Below are 23,053 nucleotides of genomic sequence, written 5' to 3'. Positions count from 1 at the left end.
GACAAAGCAGTCAGAATATCCTGAATCCCCATGAACTCAGGCTCTCAAACTGTTTCCTATACATACATCCACATGACCACATGAGTGTGCATATACTGCACGTAGTCTTATACAGATATGTAATTATTCTACAAAATTCCAAATATGCGTTATAGTCCTCCCTATTATTATTAACAATTTTCAGTTCACAAATATAAATCATTATTTTTAATGGTTGTATACTGTTCTGTATGGATGTACTAGCCATACCTGATATTTAACTATAACTGATATTTGTATTATCTTCCTTTTATTAAATCAACATCCATGTTCACATACTGTGATGATTTGAAGCTATATGTACCCCAGAAAGACATGTTCTTAAAGTTTATCCATTCCTGTGGGTGTGGTCCCATTGTAAGTAAGACCTTTTGACTAGGCTACTTCAGTTATGGTGTGGCCCACCTCATTCAGGATGGGTCTTAATCCTCTTACTGGAGACCTTTTTAAACAGAATGAAGGAGAGGGCGGCGGACTTGACCCAGTGGTTAGGGCATCCGTCTGCCACATGGGAGGTCCACAGTTCAAACCCCGGGCCTCCTTGACCCATGTGGAGCGGGCCCATGAGCAGTGCTGATGCGCACAGGGAGTGCCCTGCCACACAGAGGTGTCCCCACGTAGGGGATCCCCACGCGTGGGTAGTGCGCCCCGTAGGGAGAGCTGCCCAGCGCGAAGGAGGGTGCAACCTGCCCAGGAATGGTGCCGCACGCGCGGAGAGCTGATACAACAAGATGACACAATGAAAAAAAAAAAGAAACACAGATTCCCGTGCTGCTGACAACAAGAGAAGCGGACTGAGAAGACGCAGCAGGTGGACACAGAGAAGGGACAACTGGGGTGGGGGGGGAAGGGGAGAGAAATAAAGAAAGAAAAAAAAAAGAAGAAAAAAAAGAAAAAGAAAAGAAAAAGGGTGGTGGACTTGACCACAAAGGAATGAAAAAAATTAAAATAAAAAAAAAAAGAATGAAGAGAGAGAGAGAGAGAGAGAGTCATTGCAAGCAAAAGCAGAGATCAACAAAACCCAAAAAAGAAGAGAGAGACTAGTAGATGCGCCATGTGCCTTCTTTTGTGGCAGAGGAGCTAAGGATTGCCAGCAGCCAGTCTTCGGGAAGAAAGCACTGCCTTGACGATGCCTTGATTTGGACATTCTTCCAGACTCTAACTGTAAGCAAATAAATTCCCATTGCTTAAACCGAACCATTTCCTGGTATTGCTTTGAGCAAAATCTCAAACACATATCTTTACATATCTGACCAAATAGATTTTTGAATATATTATGTGGAATTTTTAAGTCAAAGTGTTGACTCAAGAGTTTTGGTACATAATGATCTCCAGAAAGATTCTATATATTCATATTTCCAATAGCAATAAATGATAACATCCATTTCCTCAAAGTTTCTCCAACACTGAGAGAAATCAGTATCTTTAATGATCTCTGCCAGACTAATATAATTTTTCTATTTTATTCTTTTAGTTTGCTTTCTTTTATTAGTGAGGTCAAATTGCTCTTCAGATATAGTAAATATTAAATGTAATTAAGATGCTGTATTGTGGCACTGCCACTGGAATAAAGAGATCAATGACACTTGACTTTGACACAGACTAGTACAAACAGAACCTAGTTAAATTACTGTTACCATACTGTTTTAGTACTTGGTAGGGTAGCTTTAATGCATTACTTTTCATGTTTTTATATTCACTTCTCTTTATTCTTTCAGATAAATATACTCATTTTGTCAAGTGATTTCAGCAGTAATTACATTAGACCTATAAATGAATATCAAGATAATGATGTTTTTATATTTATTTATTTTTTTTTAAAGATTTATTTATTTATTTAATTTCCCCCCCCTCCCCTGGTTGTCTGTTCTTGGTGTCTATCTGCTGCGTCTTGTTTCTTTGTCCGCTTCTGTTGTCGTCAGAGGCACGGGAAGTGTGGGCGGCGCCATTGCTGGGCAGGCTGCACTTTCTTTTCACGCTGGGCGGCTTTCCTCACGGGCGCACTCCTTGCGCGTGGGGCTCCCCCACGCGGGGGACACCCTTGCGTGGCACGGCACTCCTTGCGCGCATCAGCACTGCGCATGGCCAGCTCCACACGGGTCAAGGAGGCCCGGGGTTTGAACCGCGGACCTCCCATATGGTAGACGGACGCCCTAACCACTGGGCCAAAGTCCGTTTCCCTGTTTTTATATTTAATCTTCCCATCAATGAACATGGTATAGCTCTTATTTTAAGGTCACCAATTAGTTCTATTATTCCCAATGTTGCTGTTGTGAATGCAGTTTCTAAAACTAATATTTTACTCAGTTGTACAATTACACAACTATTTATAATTAATAATTATCAATATCATTATTAATATAATAACCAATCATTATGTAATCAAGATAATAACAATATTATCTTATCAATAATATTGATAATTCTAATAGTCTTTCAGCTGATGACAGGGCTTTTTAGATATACAAGAATGACATATAAATGATGATTCTTATATTTACAAATGACTTTATTTTCCATAATGTAAAACTCTTGTTTCCTATATTATTTCATTGGCCAGAACTTCTAATTAAGGTTGAATAATACTGGAGATGGCAAGTATTGTTTTATTCCTGATATTAGTAAGAATACCCTCTAATAATTCATCCTTCTGAAATACTGTATTTCACTGAATGTAAGATGTCACAATTTTAAGACACATTTACTTTATTTATTTTTTTAAATTATTTATACATTTATATATCAACAAGAAATCACTGTGAAGTAAATTATGACAAAAAATCAAGTATAAGGTACTTCCCAATTTCAAAGATACTAAATTCAGAGATGTAAAAGAATGTACATTCCAAAATGAATAAAATGCAGTAAATACTGAAAATAGCATATTAAATTAAAGAAGGTTCCTAATTCTATTTTTCAGATATTGAAGTAATTTCTTAAATGTTTATTAAGATCCTAAGCAGCCATATGGTTAAAGAAAATTTCAAATAATTGAGGTTCCATTTGAATTCAGTATCCTATAAATACATTAGATCATTCACCCACTCAACAAATATTTAGAATGAATGGGCTTATTACTATGCACCAAGTACAGGGATTATATATATAAAGAAAAAAGAGATAAAGTCCCTGTTATTATGTGACTTGCACTTTTATTTTTATTGTGCCATGATAACAGAATATGACATATACAATATCTTCTTTTTAAATTTTGAATGTTTTCTTTGTGATCTCCTTATCATCAGTCAATTTGGTAAATGTTCCCCAGACCACAGATATTAGGAACTGGAGGGAAACGGACTTTGGCCCAGTGGTTAGGGCGTCCGTCTACCATATGGGAGGTCCGCGGTTCAAACCCCGGGCCTCCTTGACCCGTGTGGAGCTGGCCATGCGCAGTGCTGATGCGCGCAAGGAGTGCCGTGCCACGCAAGGGTGTCCCCCGCGTAGGGGAGCCCCACGCGCAAGGAGTGCGCCCGTGAGGAAAGCCGCCCAGCGTGAAAAGAAAGAGCAGCCTGCCCAGGAATGGCGCTGCCCACACTTCCCGTGCCTCTGACGACAACAGAAGCGGACAAAGAAACAAGACGCAGCATATAGACACCAAGAACAGACAACCAGGGGAGGGGGGGAATTAAATAAACAAATAGATCTTTAAAAAAAAAAAAAGGAACTGGAAAAGGTTTGTGAGCCTAAACGAAATACCTGGCATATATGTATAAATTAAATACAAATATATCAAAAGAATAAAAAAGAAAAAAGAGAAAGAAAAATAGATAAAACAAAAAAAAGAAAATTTTAAAAATAGAAATACTAAAAGAAAAAAGAACAAAATAACAACAAATTAAATAAATAAGTAAATAAGAAAAAATGCCAGAAAAGAGAGAAATTAAATAAATAAATAAATAAATAAAAATACATGTAGAATTCAAGAAGTTCACATATATTTGTATTTAACTTAGAAAGTGTTATATGTTCCTTTTGGCAAGGAGCTATTCTCTAAACTCATTGTACGGATAAGCCCTGAAGGAGAGAACCTGCTTGCACAGCTCAATCTGCAAAGACTAGGAAAGGTATTTTCTTTTTTTCCATCTTCTTCTTTTTTTTAACTACCTCCTGAAGCTCTTTAGTCGTAACACTAGCTGGATACAAAATTAAGGAACAGATGCCTCAAAGTATAAGTTCCAGTGATAATACATTAAAATATCAAAATATGCAAGTTTCAACAAAATGTTATAGAATATGCAAAGAAACAGGAAGTGGGGGCACAGGCAAAGATGATGAGTAAAGCATTAGAAATCACCAATGAGGAAGACATACCGAACACTTTTTAAAAATAGTCCTTTATATGTTCAAAGAGCAAAACATGGACAAAGAACCAAAGGGAATCTGAAAAACAAAGAGAATATCAACAAAGGGATGGAAAACATGAAAAGGAACCAAACAGAGCTGAAGACCACTGTAACAGAAATTTAAAATACCCTAGAAGGTTCAAGAGCAGATTGGAGCTGGCAGAAGAATGAATCAGTAAACTTGAATATAAGACAATTGATCTAAAATATAAACCATAATGGAAGCCATAATGGAACCATGGTTAGTAGCTATGTTTCAATATCTGTACATCAAGTGCAGCAAATATAACATCCACATGTGAAAAGATCATTGCTGGGGAAGGGGGAAAAGGGTTTGATGTTGGGTATATGGGAGTTCCCTATATTGTATTGTATTTGTGACTTTATTCTGATCTAAAACTTTCTGAAGATTAAAAAAAAAAAAGGAATGGAAGAGATTGCCTTGCCAGTGTCCATGCAGGGCAACACCTAATACAGTGATGAAAGGCAAAATGTCAAGAGAAAAAAAGTTTTATGATATTTTTCATTTTTTAATACCCCAATATATTTCTTATTTTATTTTTCCTAAATTATTATGTATTCCATTTCTAATCTTTAAACCTATCATTACTATTTCATTTTCCTATTAATTGAATTTGGCAATATATTAGGCTTCATTTTTGAAGAAGTTTTGGATCACAGAGGGGTTCAACTATGGCAGGGGAGGAGCACTGGTGTGGGGTGTCATTAATGGAGAATGCATGTATGGGAGGGAGTTCTCCAGGGCATGCATATAGGGTATATAAATATGTTCAGATATTCATTGGGTATTGTCATAGTAGGTAGAATTACACACAACAACTGAGGGAGTGCTGATTCCCATCTGGGGGAGCTCTGTTGCATTCCCCAATGGAACAGCAACAATCCCCCAAGTGCCCCTTTCCAAGGACAAAGATCAGTGAAGAAGGATGGTCCAATGATGGGTCCTTGATACTGATGACTATGTTTATGAGCCTGTGTGCTTTAAATTTCAACTAGGCCTAGAGCTGCAGGGTACCTAAGAGTTACCTCCTGAGAGCCTCCATGTTGCTCAAATGTAGCCACTCTCTAAGCCAAACTCAGCATGTAAATGCATTACCTTCCCCCCAGCATGGGACATGACTCCCAGGGATGAGCCTCACTGGCACTGAGGGATTACTACCAATCACCAGCTGGTGATGCAACTAGAAAAAGACCTTGAATAAAAGGGGGAAATAGTAAAGAAAAATGAGTTTATATGGCTAAGAGACTTCAAAATGAGTCAGGAGGTCATCAGAGGGGTTGTGCTTATGCACGTCTCAGCAGGATGCCAGAGACAGCCAAAGTAGATTCAATCCCAGGTAGTAGAGCTCCTGAGGGCTACGGAGACACACAGGTTCTATGGTCATGGCAGATGGCTCTGGAGTTCAGTGCCTTGCCAGTGGACCCTACTTTGGAATTTGTGCTCCTGAGTGTGATGGAGTTGGACTAGATGTGATCTCTCTACACATGCCTCTTCCGTCACTTTTACTGAACCTGTGGTTGGCGCTGGGGTTGGTGTATGCCCAGGAGACTTGAATCTCTGGACTATCCATGTGCCAACTGGACCCTGTGCCTCAGCAGAGTTGCAACACCTACTCTCCAGTTCATTGGACTTACCCAGGTCAGCTAACAAGGAGGTGAGGATGGTCAACCACCACACCAGGGAACCGAGTGAGTCTACAACTGCAGCCAAGAGAATCACATCCATCAGCCATGTGGGATCTAAGCCCTCTCTCAATTTAGAGGTGGAGTGGACGTTGCCATCCCAGGGCCCTCAGGATGGAGGAATATAATATGGATTATAGTGGACTTACTGGTATTCTACTATAGAACTATTGTGACTCTAACAATGGAAGAAATTGTATCATTGATGTGGAAACAGTGGCCAAAGGAGTTGCTGAGGGCAGGGAGAAGGAATAAAAGGTGTGATACAGGGGCATTTTCAGGACTTTAGAGTTGTCCTGAATGATATTGCAGGGACAGATGCAGGACATTCTACACCCTGCCATAAGTCACTGAATGGACTGGGGAGAGTATAAACTACAAAGGTAAACTATAATCCATGCAGTGTAGCAGTACTCCAAAATGTATTCATCAAATTGCAATGAATGTGCCACACTGATGAAAGAGGATGTTGATGTGGGAGGAGTGGGGGTAGGGTTGGGGAGTGGGGTATATGGGAACCGCTTATATTTTTTAATGTGACATTTTGTGTGATCTATGGATCTTTAAAAAAAAAAAAGACAATTAAAAAAAAATAAGACAATTGAAATCATCCAGTCTGAGGACCAGTAGAAAGAATAAAGAATAGTGAGCAGAGCCTAAGGAACCTGTGGGACACCATCAAGTATACCAATATATGCACTGTGGGAGTCCCAGACAGATGAAAGAGAGAAAGAAGCAAAGAGAATATTCCAGAAATACCAGCTGAAAACTTCTCAAATTTAACAAAAGACATTAATATACACAGTCAAGATGCTCAATGAACTCCAAACAGGATAGACCCACACCACTGTATATTATATCAAAATGTTGAATGCCACAGATGAAGAATTCTGAAAGAAACGAGAAAAACATGTCACATACAAGGGAGCTTACATAAGTTTAAATGCCAATTTATCATCAGAAATCCTGGAGATAAGAAGGCAACGGGATGACATATTTAAAGTACTGAAGGCAAAAACTGCCACCCAAGAATTCTATATCTGGCAAAACTGTCTTTCGAATATGAGGGAGAGATGAAGACATTCCTAGATAAAGAAAAGCTAAGGGAATTTATCACCACTAGACCAGTCTTATAAGAGATGCTAATGAGAGTTTTGCAGGTTGAATGGCAAGTACCAATGACAATAGATTAAGACTGCATGAACAAATAAAGATCTCCAGTAAGGGTAATGACACAAGTAAATATATATACCAGTACTATTTATTTTTAGTTTGTAATTCTACTTTTTACTTTCTATAGAATCTAAAAAGAAAATACATAAAACAATGCAGGGAACAGATATAGCACAAGTGGTTGAGTGCCTGCTTCCCATGTACAAGGTCCTGAGTTCAATCCCTGGTACCTCCTTAAAAAAAAAAAAAAGAGGAGGATAAATCTGTGGTTTTGGACTCAGTGTATAGACATGTAATTTGTAACAAGAACTACATAAAGGTGGGGAAGCAAAAGAGTGTAGGAACATAGTTTGTGTATACTATTGGCGTTAAGTTGGAATCAAAGCAAACAAGACTGTTACAGATTTAAGATGTCAAACTTAAGCTCCATGACAACTACAAAGGCAATACTGGGGAATATGCAAGCTCATAGAAACAGAAATCAGAGTATAAATTGCTAGGGGTGGAGGCAGGGAGAAAGGAAGTTAATGTAAAATGGGTTTAGGATTTTTGTCTGGGGAGATGGGAAAGTTTTGGTAATGGACGGTGAGAGTACTACAACATAATGAATGTGATTAATCCCACTGAACGGTATTTTTGGGAGTGGTTGAGATAGCAAAGTTTGTTGTATATATGCTCCCAAAATTAAAATGTAAAAAAAGGCAACTAAAGAGACAATGACAATCAAAGGTAATACATGTCCTGGATGTGATCTAACAAGGGAGGAGAGAAGGTTAAAAGGGACATTATTGGGACATATGAAAAAAATGGAATATAGAATATAAGCTTTATATCAATGTTAAATTTCTTGAGCTTGATAACTGCACTTAAAGCGGATACATTTTTGGGAAATGTACATGGCCGTATTAATGGTTTGAGGAATATGATGTATACAACCTATACTTAAGTGTTCAGAAAATGGACAGATAGGTAGCTAGATAAATAGATTGAGAGAATGATGGACAGATAGTCAAAATGATATGTCAAAAGTGGCAAAATGTTAAAATTGGTGGATCTGAGTATCTGGAGCAAGGGGCATGGTATAGTTCTCTGTATGAGATTGGTATTATTTTTGTAACTATCCTTTAAGTTTGAAAGTATTTCAAAATAAAACGTTTTTTTAAAACACCAGAGAAACTGATTCAGAATGTCAGATTTATTTCTTAATAAACCAGGTACTATAAAAATGAGAAATCATTTAAGTATTAAAAGAATTCAAAGGTAGGAGGGAGAGATCAGTTTGGGCCAAAATGGTCCAAAGAAGGCGATTAAAATAATGAGATGGGAAAGCGGACATCTTGTGGCTGTGTCGTGTGCATGAGCCCAGTAGGGCCAGGAAGGCACCAGCTGTCACCCGGGGAGGAGGCCGAGGCCGCAGCTTGAGGGAGGCCCCGGCCCCTCTGTGCCTGTGTCTGGCAGAACCGGTGTGAGACCAAGATAGAATCCTTCTCCACGTCCCCTCCCCGCCCTGATAATCAAGAGTTTTGGCTGGACCTTTGAGTGCACACCAAGATATTGCCGAGCCAGACAAAAAGCACAGACCATGGCGCTGAAACAGATTAATAAGGAACTTAGTGATTTGGCCCGTGACCCCCCAGCACAATGTTCTACAGGTCCAGTTGGGGATGATATGTTTCATTGGCAAACCACAATTACGGGACCTAATGACAGACCATATCAAGGCGGTGTATTCTTTTTGACAATTCATTTTCCTACAGACTAGCCCTTCAAACCACCTAAGGTTGCATTTACAACAAGAATTTTACATCCAAATATTAACAGTCATGGCAGCATTTGTCTCAATATTCTAAGATCACAGTGGTCTCCTGCTTTAACTATTTCTAAAGTTCTTTTATCCATTTGTTCACTGCTATGTGATCCGAACCCAGATGACCCCTTAGTACCAGAGATTGTAGGGATTTATAAAACAGACAGAGATAAGTACAACAGAATATCCTGGGAATGGACTCAGAAGTATGACATGTGATGCTACCTTAAAGTCAGAATAACCTGCATTATAACTGGAATAAACTTTAAATTACTGTTCCTTTTTTGATTTACTTACCCAGCTGCTCCCCTATCAGACCTCATCTTTCTTAATTTTATTTTTTTGTTTACCTCCCTCCATTCATTCACATGCTCATCTGAGAAGACTTAAATTCTTCCAGCTTTGGACAATAACTGCTTTTAGAAACTGTAAAGTAGTTACAAAAGAACAGTCGCCCAAGATTCAGAATTTTTTTTAAAAATGGAGCATGTGCATTATGTGGCCAGTGTCTTCACTCTAAGTTGGTTATGAGACTAAAACCCTTCCTCACTGTTCTAACATGCTGAAGAAGTCATCTGAGGGGGAGGGAGATGGATGTTCAGTTGTCACATCAACCGAAGCAGCATTACTCTATAGCGGCATCCATTCTTTAAGCCTTCCACTGTTAGAGATTTGAGGTTACATGATATACTTTATGCTCATAACTGCTGTGGCTGGAGAATTGGTATTGAATTTATAGCATCAACAGAACAGAAAATGTGATGTATTTTATGCATGTCAATAAAGGAATGACCTGTTCTTGTTCTACAGAAAATGGAAATTGGGAGTCAAACACCCTTTGTATTTCAAAATAGGGTCTCAAACATTTTGTAATTTTCATTTAAATTGTTAGGAAGCTTGGAGCTATTAGTTAATCTATCTTCCAATACACTGTTTAATATAGCACTGAATAAATGAAGCAAGTTGTCAATGGATGAGTGACCCACTAATAGCTCTGCTTGTAATTGATTTATTTTTCTTCAATAAAGTTGCATAAACCAATGGGGGAAAAAAAAATGAGATGGGTTTTGAAGAATGGATAGGAATTTCCTGGGGAGCAAACCACTGAATGTGGCAAAACTGTAATGAGAGGATTTTAAGTATTTTGTTACTAATTAAAAACGAATTCCTGTCATTCTTTGTAATTTCCGTGAGACCTTAAGATTTAAATAGCTTTGGATTTTTTAATAAAATGAACAGGATTTGGACTGGTGGAGAAGAGTCGGAAAGGGTATATTCTGCTAAAGTTTTTAAATGTAGGGGGGTCTCGGGAAACTAACGCGTTGACCACGAATCAGTGAACCGAGATTGCGGGGGTGGGAGAAGAGGATGGAAAGGGAGTTCGGAAGTCAACAGTGGGAGAATCTGAATGCCAGCGGCAAGGCAGTAAATCCGTAAGGTTTGCCTTTTTGAAGGCCATCAGAGACTCCCTGGCACTTTTCCCAAAGCTTTGAAAACGTGGGACAATTGTACCTACTAACATTTGCGTTTGGCCGCGGCAAGGAGTGGGGCCCCTCTACGTTCCTTCGCCTGCGGCGGACAAGGACCGGCCTTGGATCGCTGCCCAGCTGCGGCAGCGGGCCGGGCCTGGCTCTCACCTGCGCTTGGATGTAGAGGGAGACGCAGTCCGGAGAAAGCCGGTACTTGCGCAGCAGCCTCAAGCATTTCACCAGATGCTCCTCCCCCGCAGACAGCTCTTCCGTGTCGATATGGTTCACCCCGAGGTGGAATTCGATAACCGCCAGTCTCACCGCCCTCTGGACCACGGGCCCCTCGGCCTCCAGCACTTCGGCCGGCAGCCCCAGAGAGTGGTCCCCCGCGCCCAAGGCGTCGTCAGCCTGAGGCCGCTCGTCCTCCTCCTCCGGCGCGGGGCCGAGCAGGGCCTTGACCTCTTCCAGCAGCGATCGGGCGCCGTATTTGGACTTGTATGGCTCCTTCTCCGGGTTTTTATGCAATTCCACCCGCGATAGGGCCAGCGCCGCCTGGAATTTCTCACGGATCTCAGCCCACGGAGTGTTCGCCATAGCGGCCTCTACTGCCAGAGTTTCTTAGGTGTTTTGCAGTCGGACTCCCGCCGGCCTGCTTTGCGACACTTCACTTACGGCCCTCAGCCGGCCGCTCCACTGCAGACCCGTGACCAATGAAGGCCGCCAGAGGAACTGCAATGTGCTCGGCAGCGACCAATGAGCAGGAGTGTGGTCGCCATAGCAACCGTGCTCATGGCAATGAAGCTGTCAATGAGCGGGTCTCCACTTCCAGACCCGCGATCGGCAGTGGTGAGTTCCTGTCTTGAGAGATAATATATTTATATAAAAATATGTTTAATGGCGACTTCCTTTAACGGAACATTTCGGGATATTGTTTACAAACATAGCTAGCAAACACTACTCGTGTTAATTAATATAAGCCGAAAGACAGAAACCTTTTGATTTTAGTGTAGAGCCCAGCTCAACAATGATTACAAATTTCTTTTCGAAAAAGGGCTTTGAACTGTAACAGGGATCCGTTTTCCGTTTACTACTATTAAAATATATAGCCTCTTGAGTGAAAGATAGGAATGTAAAAAGCACTCAGTGAAAAATATTTTCATTTCAACTCTAAAATAAGGTTGGAGGGATGGTGTGACTTTCCAAGGTAACACAGAGTTAAATCCCACAGCTGTGACAGCTGCCTCATGTGTGAATGCCATTCTATACCTTCGTAAGTTATCAAGTTAAATGGCGAGAGAGGTTTTACCAGCTGTGTAAAGTGCTTTGCGTTACACAAAGGAGCACTGAATTTGTAAGCTCGTAGACAAGGTTTGAACCTCAGATCTGCTTCCTATTGACAAATTAACTTGTCCAAGCTTCCCACAGTAAAGCATGAATGACACCAGTGCTTATTTCCACAGAGTTATTGAGAGGTACGTGAAATTAAATGTCTGTCCTTTAAATGTTAGTGTTCCTCAGGGTTTCTTCCTCAACTCCCTCCTCAGGAGATCTTCCAGGTCTTCTGTTAAATATTTTGCACACTTCCAAAATTTTTTGTCCAGATGGTTCTCTGGAGCTCCAGACTAGAATATCGTATTCCCTACTGGAACAACCATAGCTGAATGTTCCATCAGGTTCTGTATGTAAGTGTGTTCAAATCAGAACTTATGATCTTCCTCTTCACACACACCCTGCCTTCCACACCACATTTGCTCTTTTTTTTTCTTTTTTTTTAATATTACATTAAAAAAAATGAGGTCCCCATATACCTCCCACCCCCCTCACCCCACTCCTCCCTCCATAACAACAACCTCCTCCATCATCATGAGGCATTCATTGCATTTGGTGAATACGTCTCTGAGCGCCGCTGCACCTCGTGGTCAATGGTCCACACCATAGCCCACACTCTCCCACAGTCCATCCCGTGGACCATGGGGTGGACAAACAATGTCCGGTAACTGTCCCTGCAGCACCACCTAGGACAACTCCAACCCCTGAAAATACCCCCACATCACATCTCTTCCTCCCACTCCCTACCCCCAGCAGCCACCATGGCCACTTTCTCCACACCAATGCCACATTTTCTTCAGTTACTTCTAATCACAATAGTTCATGAATAGAATATCAGTAAGTCCACTCTAATCCATACTCTATTCCTCCATCCTGTGGACCTTAGAATGGCTGTGTCCACTCCACATCTATATCAAGAGGGGGTTGGGAAACGGACTTGGCCCTGTGGTTAGGGCGTCCATCTACCACATGGGAGGTCCGCGGTTCAAACCCGGGGCCTCCTTGACCCGTGTGGAGCTGGCCCATGCGCAGTGCTGATGCGCGCAAGGAGTGCTGTGCCACGCAGGGTGTCCCCCGCGTAGGGGAGCCCCACGCGCAAGGAGTGCACCCATAAGGAGAGCCGCCCAGCACGAAGAAAGGTGCAGCCTGCCCAGGAATGGCGCCGCCCACACTTCCCGTGCCGCTGACGACAACAGAAGCAGACAAAGAAACAAGACGCAGCAAATAGACACAGAGAACAGACAACCGGGGGAGGGGGAGAATTAAATAAATAAATAAATCTTTAAAAAAAAAAAGAGGGGGCTTAGATTCCACATGGATGCTGGATGCAATTCTCCTGCTTTCAGTTGTATGCACTCTTGGCTCCCTGGTGTGGTGGTTGACCTTCTTCACCTCCATGTTAGCTGAGTGGGGTAAGTCCAATAAACTAGAGTATAGGAGTTGCAAGTCTGTTGAGGCTCAGGGCCTGCCTATCACATGGTCAGTCCAGAGATTTAGGTCCCCTGGGTATACATTAAACCCCAGCACCAACTACAGTTCTGGTAAAAGTGACAGGAGAGGCTTGTGGAGCTGCAGGGTGCCTAAAAGTTACCTGCTGAGAGCCTCCATGTTGCTCAAATGTGACCAGTCTCGAAGCCAAACTCAGCGTGTAAATGTGTTGCCTTCCCCCCAGCGTGGGACATGACTCCCCGGGATGAGCCTCCCTGGTGCCGAGGGATTACTACCGAGTACCAGCTGATGATGTAACTAGAAAATGACCTTGAATAAAAGGGTCAACTCGGACCAGCAGAATATCTCAGTCTACATATAATACCAGGAGTTAAAAATGCTTTTTGATCTGAATAAAAGGGGGAAATGGAAAGGACAAATGAGTTTATATGGCTATGAGTCTCCAAAAAGAGCCAGGAGGTTATCAGAGGGGTTGCCCTTATGCACACCTGAGCAGAGTCCCAGAGACAGATAAAGTAGATATAACCCCAAGTATTGGTTCTACTGAGGGCTACAGAGACCCACAGGTTCTTTGGTCATGGCAGATGGAGTTCAGTGCCATGTCAGTTGGCCCTACTTTGGAGTTTCTGTTTCTGTGTGATGGAGCTGGACTCAGATGTGATCTTTGTCCACATTTGCTCTTAAGCTCTGCAACTCAGTGAATGGCACTACCATCCACCTAGCTGGTGAATTCCTACACTCACTCTCTGTTTCCTCTCTTACCCTTAAATGTGAAACCAAGTACTGTTGATTCTTTCTTCTAAGTAGCTTTTACATCTATTTGTTGTTTTTTTTAAAGATTTATTTATTTATTTATTTATTTCTCTCCCCTTCCCCCCCACCCGGTTGTCTGTTCTCTGTGTCTATTAGCTGCCTCTTCTTCTTTGTCCGCTTCTGTTGTTGTCAGCAGCACAGGAATCTGTGTTTCTTTTTGTTGTGTCACCTCTCCGTGTGGATGGTGCCATTCTTAGGTAGGCTGCACTTTCTTTCGCGCTGGGTGGCTCTCCTTACGGGGCGCACACCTTGCGCATGGGTCTCCCCTATGTGGGGACACCCCTGCGTGGCACGGCACTCCTTGCACACATCAGCACTGCACATGGGCCAGCTCCACACAGGTCAAGGAGGCCCGGGGTTTGAACCACGGACCTCCCATGTGGTAGATGGATGCCCTAACCACTGGGCCAAGTCCACGTCCCTCTCTTTTTTTCTTTTTTTAATGTCAAAAAGAGACTTTATTAGTTTTATAACAGTCTCTTTTGCTTTCTTGCCAGATGTCAGAGCAGGTGCTTTCTGAGCTGGAGCTTCCTGACCCTTCTGAGCTTTTGGAGCTCCTGCCTTCTGGCCTGCAGCTTTCTGGGGTGAAGCCTTCTTGCTCACAGTGGTCATCTTTTTTGCTGGAACCTTAGCAGCAGCTCTCATGGCAGTTCCCTTAGCAGCAGATAGTTTTTTAGGAGAAGCTTTCAGGAGAACTGCATTTTGAAGCTTAACTTCAGGCTTAATTATTCTGTTCCTTATTTTCTTTGCCTTCATAACTTTAAAATGATCAAAATCTGTCATCTTGGTTTTCCTTTCTCTGGCTTCAATCTTCTTGGCCCATCTTGTGGTTACCCATTTTGTATTGATATCTGCCTTTGCCCAGGCTTGTCAGATGTACTTCTGGCAGGCACTGTGTGAGAACTTGAGGATGAAGTCAGCAAGCTGCATGCGTTTGAAAGGCATGGCCAGTCTCCTTACTTGATTGCAAGGTCGGTCAACCAAAGTCCTGTTTTGATGAATTACATCTACAATCATGACCAGCTTCCCAGCATGAGGCCCAAAGGAGACTTAGGCCACCTGGCCAACCTCCACGAAGCTCCTGATCACCACGCTAGTGGCATCCATGAGAAGAAAGAAGGCATTTCTTTATATCTCCAATTGTTTAGGCTACAGGATTATTTCTAATAGTTACTCCTATTGCTAATCTGGCCTCCTACTGGTGCATTTTCCACAACAGTTAGAATGATTCATTCATTCTGTAAATATTTAGTCTGTTATTTGCCAGGCATCGTTCTAGGGTCTGGAAATTCAGCAGTTAAAACCAGACAAAAGTACTAATCTTAGTATAGGGAAGTTGTTGTAGTGTTGCTAACGGCTGCCAATGCAAAATTACCGGTAATGTGTTAGCTTTTATAATGAAAATTTATTAGGATAAAAACAGTTCTGAGGCTGTGAAAATATCCAGATCAAGGCATCATCAGAGATGCTTTCTCACCATATGCCAGCAGCTGGCAGATCTTGGACTCCTGCCACATGGCAAGGCAAATGGTGGCCAAACTCAGCTTTCTCCTCCAGGCTCTCTTTCTCCCCAACTTCAGCTGTGGGCGGTCAGGCATATGACTCTTCTCTCCCAGAGCTATGTCTGGGAGACTGCTCCACTGATACCAGCCTCCAGCCCCTCTCTCTTGGGGTTTCTCTATGTTTCTGCAGCTGTAGGCAATTCTGGAGTCCTCTCTCACATGGCAGGATAAAACGGCAGCTCTCTTTCTCTGTGGTTTTTTTTCCCTCTGTGTGCTTCTCCCATTTATAAATGTTCCAGCAAGAGGGTTGAGACCCACCCTGGGCCATGCCTCACTGAACTACTCCAAAGACCCACAGCTGAATTCCATCCAATCAAAGGGTCCCACACCCACAGGAATGGATTAGCTCCAAGAATGTAATCTTTTCTGGGATTCACAAAAGCTTCAAACTGTCATGGAAGTAGACATTAAATATATAAAATAGATAAACCATATAGCAATGTTGTGATGAGTGTTATGGAAATAAAGCAAAGGAGGAGACAAGAGAGTTGGCAGGTGGAGCAAGGTTGCTGTTTTTAAATAGAACAGTCAAGAAAAGCCTGACTCAACGTTGAGTAGACATCCAGAAGTGTGGGAGTGAGCTGGGCAGACAGTAGAGCATTAGAGGATGTATATCCCAGACAGGGAAGAGCAACTCCAAAGCTTGGACACCAGAGTGTGCCCGGCATGTTCAAGGAACAACAAAGGGACCTCTTGGCTGGGGTGGAGAATGGGGAGAACAGTAGGAGATGAAGCCAGAGAAGAAATGGGGACCATATTATTGCAAACCCACTTTAGGGACCCTGGATGTTGAGATGGGAGCCATTGGATGATTCTGAGGAGTGACAAGATCTGGCTTACAGAATTATTCAGAAAACAAACTGAAGGAGGGTACAAGGGAAGCAGCAGAGACCAGTAAGGAGGCTACTTTAATAATCCAAGATTGAGATGAAGTCGGATTGGCTCAAGGGTGGTAGGAGTGGTCTTATTTTGGATATATTTTAAATGAAGTATAGACAGGATTTGCTGATGGATTGGACATATTAATCTCCTGCTGCAAATCCTTCAATGGCTCCCTACTATCCTGAAGATAAAGTCCAAGGCCAAGGTGGTTCATAAGAAGCTTCTGTTTACTTCCCTATCTTTTAATTCTTGATATTCCTCCCTTAAACTCTGCTGCAGCCATACTGCTCCTATCATGTTATAATGTAGGTTTTTCTTTACTTTTCTATATCCCCCAATAGACCACAAGCTCTGTAAGAGGGGGTATGTCCCATCTCACTCACTATATTCCATCTCCAGCACCTAGCATAGTGCTGGAACACAGCAGGTGTTCTATAGATATCTACTGATAATATGAAGTGATTGGCACATGCTTAACAATGGTAGTTAATTACTTACTATGAGCCATACAATGTTCTATGTATTAAATCACCTAATGTCCAAAACAACTCTGAGATAGTATTATTCTCATATTGCAGATTGGGAATTGAGGTCCAGAGAGATTAGTAGTTTACCCGAGGTCACACGCACTAAGTAGGCAGTTTTGCTCCAGGGCCCTCACTTCATCGTTACACTGTACTGTCTCAGAGTAGGATATCAATAAATAGGACATCTTGACACATGTGCTGCCCTTGAAGTATCTCGCTGGAAGAACACCTATGAAAATAAAAATAGAAAAGTGTTTTTAAAATTCTTACACAGACACACCTAAGAAACGCAAAGACCTGGAAGTGGGAAGCCTGAGATGGAGGCGTTCAGGCCCTGCCCACTGGGGAGCACAGTCCCTGTCCTGGCTGTCCTCTACGTCAGTATGTTGAAGGCTGAGCTTAGATTCCCGCGAGAGGTTACAAAGCCGTCCGTGGGGAATTTGTCCGAGTGGCATAGAGCACCGATCATCATAATTGACCTGAGATCTAGCTCATGGAAGATAATTAGAAGAGATAGGAAAGTGTAAGGCGTGTTACAGTCAGAGGGAGTAAACATGTCAGAGGCCAGCTAGTATCTTCCAATTAGGCTCATTCCAGGAAAAACACAAAATTAGAGCACTAATTTTTTTTTTTAATCTTTTACAGCAAGGAGCCAACTTAATGGTAAATTCAGAAACAAGACTAGGGTGACTGAATCATCTTTACTATTTACTATTGGTCTGAAAATGCCAGGCAATGCGATTAGACAAAAAAAACAAAATAAGAGGTAAGTGATTGGGAAGGAGATGGGAAATTTATCGTTATTTGCAGATGGTATGATTGTCTTCCTAAAAAATAAAAGCAAAGAAAGTCAGCTGGAAACATAATAAGGAAAAGTAAAAAGTTTCAGTTAAGTAGGCCTGTCACAAATAAACATATATAAATCTCAATTCCCAGATTGTAGGCCCTAAAAGGCATTTCCTTCTATAAAGAAACAGGATTCCTTGGAGAAAAGAATGATTCTGGTTCTGGGGCAGGATGAGCCGGGACATCTTGTCACACTAGAGAGCAAGGAAACTTTTCTTTTCTTCCAAGATTTATTTTATTTCTCCTCACCCCCTTGGTGTTTGTACTTGCGGTGTCTGTTTATCTTCCTTGTTTTTTTCTAGGAGGCATTGGGGACCAAACCCAGGACCTCCAATGTGGGAAGAGGCACCTAATTGCTTGAGCCACCTCCGTTCCCTGCTTTGTTGCATCTCCTTGTTTTCCTCTTTGTGTCTCTCGTTGCATCATCTTGTTGTGCCAGCTTGCCACGCCTGTCCATTGCGTCAGCCTGCTGTCTTGCTCGTCTTCTTTAGGAGGCACCAAGAAGAGAACCCAGGACCTCCCATGTAGTAGGCGGGAGCTCAATCACTTAAGCCACATCCACTTCCCCAAGGAAACTATTAAAGACCAGGGGAGACAGGTTGAAAGGATGGAGAAGGAGCCACATTTAAAGAAGCTCCCATTGGGCAAAGATGGAAACTTTGAGCATAAATGAAATAGGAACTGTAGTAGATTAAAGTACATCAAATATGTTAATGTCAATGAATTAATATCAAATCAACAACAATAAACTCATTGGCCACTTTGGGAGGAAGCTAGGGAAACAGTCATAAATTTGAAAACTGATACATAAAGGGAATCAATCATTTGTTCTGCCTTTTCTGTAACAATGGTATTCAGGGTCAAGAAAGAATTGATTAGGACCAGTTTCTCTTTTCAGAGGTATTCCAGCTAATGAATGAAGAAATTATAGAATAACTTTTTGTTAGAGCCCTAATGAAATTATGGATTTAGGCAACAACCATCAAGAAAGGAGAGGGACAACTGGACATTATGTATCACCTGATAGAAACACACACCACTACCTTTGAGGTATGTTTGCCCCTCTAAAAGAAAATAAAACCAAAAAATTGAACTTATATCAGATCAGCTTCTAGATCTAATTAATAATTTACAATAAAATGTGGGGGTGGGGTGGGAAGCTTGTTAAATGATAGGGAGGCAATCAGCAAAATTTAGAATGTGGCAAAATCTACAGATCAAATGGCCTAGTTTTTCAAACAATAAATTCCAAGAAAGAAAAACAAGAAAGAGAGACACCAAAACTTAAGGGACTTAACCCAAATGGAATGTGTAGACCCTATTTGGATCCTGATTTGAAAAAAACAACTGAACCAATAAAAAATACTTATTAAAAAATGGGGGAAATTTTAAGACTAGGTATTTAATGAAATTAAGGATTTGCTTAACTTTTTAGAGACAATAAATGTATTGCAGAAATGTTTTTTAAAAGAACCCCAAGGAAAATGTCTCTTTATAAAAATATTCTAATTAACAAATGAAAAAAGAAATGATAAAACAGAATATCACCATTTTGCAACCCCAAATTAAGGTATTAAATATCAATATGCATTAAAGTATAGACAAATATGTGAAAAAAGCATCTTTTTCCATCCATTTGTCAATACTTTATTACATATTACTGTATTGACTTTTAAATTCTATTACAATTAAAAACAATAAAACAAAACTTTTAAAAAGTAACAGAATAAGAAAATATTTGTGATAAGTATAATTAGCAGAAGTCATATCTCCAATAACATCTGTAATTTTCATATGACAAAAAACACCATAAGCAAAGTCTGTTTACTGGGAGAAAATACAACATATACCACAAAAGGTTAATATCCCTAAAGCACAAAGAACTCTTAAAAGTTGAGGTTCAGGGAGTGGATGTGGCTCAAGCAGTTGAGCACCTGCCTCCCATATGGGAGGTCCCAGGTTTGGTTCCCTGTGCCTCCTGAAAAAGCAAAAACAAAACAAGCAAAACAAATGAAAAATCCAACTCAGAGAAGCCGATGTGGCTTAATGGTTGAGTGCGGGCTTCCCACCTACAAGGTCCTGGGTTCCCTCCTCGGTTCCTGGCACCTCAAAAGCAAAAACAAAAACTGAGGTTCAAAGAACTAAAACCCTGTTAGAAAGAATGGGGCAAAGACATGAACAGACAACTCACAAAAAGAGATATTAAATGTTGAGGGAAGTGTATTTGGCTCAAATGATTGAGCATTTGCCTACCAGATGGGAGGCCAGGGTTCAAACCCGGGGCCTCCTGACCCATCTTGTGAGCTGGCCCACACGCAGTGCTGATGTGCACAAGGAGAGCCGTGCCACACAGGGGTGTCCCCCGTGTAGGGGAACCCCATGTGCAAGGAGTGCACCCCCGCAAGGAGAGTCGCTCTGCGCTTTTTCTGCACAGGAGTGGCGCTGCACACACGGAGTGCTGATGCAGCAAGATGACACAACAAAAAGAGACACTGATTCCCAGTGCCGCTGACAAGAATGCAAGCAGACACAGAAGAACACACAGTGAATAGACACAGAGAGCAGACAATGGGGGGGAAGGGGGAGAAATAAATAAAAAATAAATCTTTAAAAAGAAAAAAAAACAGGTGGCAGACTTGGCCCAGTGGTTAAGGCATCTGTCTACCACATGGGAGGTCTGCGGTTCAAACCCCGGGCCTCCTTGACCCGTGTGGAGCTGGTCCATGTGCAGTGCTGATGCGCGCAAGGAGTGCCCTGCCATGCAGGGGTGTCCCCCGCATAGGGAAACCCCATGCGAAAGGAGTGCGCCCTGTAAGGAGAGCCACCCAGCGTGAAAGAAAGTGCAGCCTGCCCAAGATTGGCGCCGCACACACAGAGAGCTGATGCAACAAGATGACGCAACAAAAAGAAACACAGATTCCCGTTTTACTGACAACAAAAGCGGACAAAAGAAGACGACACAGCAAATAGACACAGAGAACAGACATGGGGTGGGTGGGGGAGAGAAGGGAGATAAAGAAAGAAAGAAATCTTTAAAAAAAAAACAAAACAATGTTGATACCATTTCTTCCTATCAGACAGGCAAAATTTTTAAGAAATATGACATCACATTTATTGGGGAGCCTATGGGGAAACAGACATTCTTGACATTGATAGTGGGAATGCAAACGGTACCACTCTTCTGGAGGATTTATCAATTCACAATAAAAAACTACAATGCAATTTCATTATTTACCCAGCAGTTCCACTTTTAAGAATCTACCCTGGAAAGCGGACTTGGCCCAGTGGTTAGGGCGTCCGTCTACCACATGGGAGGTCCAAGGTTCAAACCCTGGGCCTCCTTGACCCATGTGGAGCTGGCCATGCGCAGTGCTGACGCACACAAGGAGTGCCATGCCACGCAGGGGTGTCCCCCACGTAGGGGAGCCCCATGCACAAGGAGTGCGCCCCATAAGGAGAGCCACCCAGGGCAAAAGAAAGTGCAGCCTGCCCAGGAATGGCACCGCACACACGGGGAGCTGACACAACAAGATGACGCAACAAAAAGAAACAGATTCCTGTGCAGCTGACAACAACAGAAACGGACAAAGAAGAAGATGCAGCAAATAGACACAGAGAACAGACAATTGGGGTGGGGGGAAGAGGAGAGAAATAAATAAATCTTTAAAAAAAAAAAAAGAATCTACCCTGAAGATACATTTCCAATAATATGAAAATATATATACACAGCAGTAGTCATAGCAAAACATTGGAAACAACCTATGTGCCCATATATAGGAAAGTAGTTGAATAAACTATGGTACAACTACACAATGGAATACTATGCAATTCTAAATAGAATGAAGATTTTTATGGATTGATTTGGAGTGATTTCCAGGATATATTTAAAAGTGAAAAAAGCAAAGCATGATTCTACCTTCAGAAAAGGAAACCCAAGTATACCTTTGACTCTTAGAACCAATTGAACAGTTAACCCCACCCTCAACCCTCACTATAATTAAATCAACTTTGATCCTTCTGAAGCATACTGGACAAGTATTTTGTCAAAATGTCCTCCAATCTGGGTTTGTCTGAGGTTTCTTCATTAAACTGGGGTTATGCATTTTGCGGAAAAATACCGTAAGAGATGTTGTTGTGCCCTCCCATCAGGCAGTACATGATACCTGTATAGCTTACTCTGGGTGATAGTAATCTTGGTCAATTGGTTAAGGTGGTATATGCCAGATGTCTTCCTTTGTAATTAATTACCTTTAAGGAGCCCGCATGGCAAGCCAGTGCCCACGTGGGGAGCCGAATGCCTACGCAGTAAGCCAAGGTCTGCACGGTGAGCCAGTGCCCTTGCAAGTGAGTCATGCAGCAACAAAAGAGAGAGAAGGGGGGAGTCAAGGTGAAGCGCAGCGGAGACCAGGAACTGAGGTGGTGTGATGTCAGGGAACCGCTCTCCGCATCAGAGGTCCCCAGGATGGAATCCCAGTGAATCCTAGAGGAGAAAGACGAGAAGACAAAAAGAGAAATAGGTACAGAAGATCACACAGCATATGGACAGACAGCAAAAACAGCAGGGCGGGGAAGAGGAAAAATTACCTTTAAGGAGATATTTTTAGACTATGCAAATAGCTTCTTCTCAAATTTTCACCAATTGATTTAGCATCTGTCTGCAAGTTACCGACCTTTTCAGCACCAGTCATGACAAATAAGGCAAGACTGAGCACTCTCAAAAACTGGGAGGAGACTGAAGAGACCTGATAACTAAATACAATGTCAGATGCTGAACTATATTCTGACACTGAAAAGGATGTTTGTGGCAAGACTAGTGAAATTTGAGTTAGTTCTGTACTTTAATTAATAGTATTGTAGCAATGTTAATGACCTGATTTTTTTTTTAAGATTTATTTATATATTTCCCCCCTTCCCTCCTCCTGCCCTGCTGTTTTTGCTGTGTTTTCTGTTCTTCTCATTTTCTCTCCTCTAGGATTCACCAGGATTCAATCCTGGAGACTCCTGATGTGGAGAGAAGTTCCCTGTCAACTTTGCCACCCCGGTTCCTGGTTTCTGCTGCGCTTCACCTTGACTCTTCCCTGGTCACTCTTTTGGTGTGTCCTCATCT

The 23,053-nt window shown here is 41.9% G+C and overlaps 1 protein-coding gene and 1 pseudogene across 1 annotated transcript in view; both read right to left on the bottom strand.

Annotated features, from left to right (window-relative positions):
• KIFBP (kinesin family binding protein) overlaps positions 1-11,261 on the bottom strand; it is a 38,614-nt gene extending 27,353 nt beyond the window's left edge. The window contains exon 1 of the mRNA XM_004470538.4: positions 10,707-11,261. Coding sequence (XP_004470595.2) covers positions 10,707-11,132 — 426 coding nt within the window. The 5' untranslated portion in view covers positions 11,133-11,261. The remainder of the gene's footprint in view (positions 1-10,706) is intronic.
• A 774-nt stretch (positions 11,262-12,035) lies between these two features.
• Positions 12,036-15,236, bottom strand: LOC101428250 (large ribosomal subunit protein eL14 pseudogene; annotated as a pseudogene).
• Between the last annotated feature and the right edge of the window lie 7,817 nt (positions 15,237-23,053).

This window comes from Dasypus novemcinctus, chromosome 6, assembly GCF_030445035.2.
Source record: "Dasypus novemcinctus isolate mDasNov1 chromosome 6, mDasNov1.1.hap2, whole genome shotgun sequence".
Taxonomy (NCBI): domain Eukaryota; kingdom Metazoa; phylum Chordata; class Mammalia; order Cingulata; family Dasypodidae; genus Dasypus; species Dasypus novemcinctus.
This window is presented reverse-complemented; position numbering and strand designations above follow the sequence as displayed.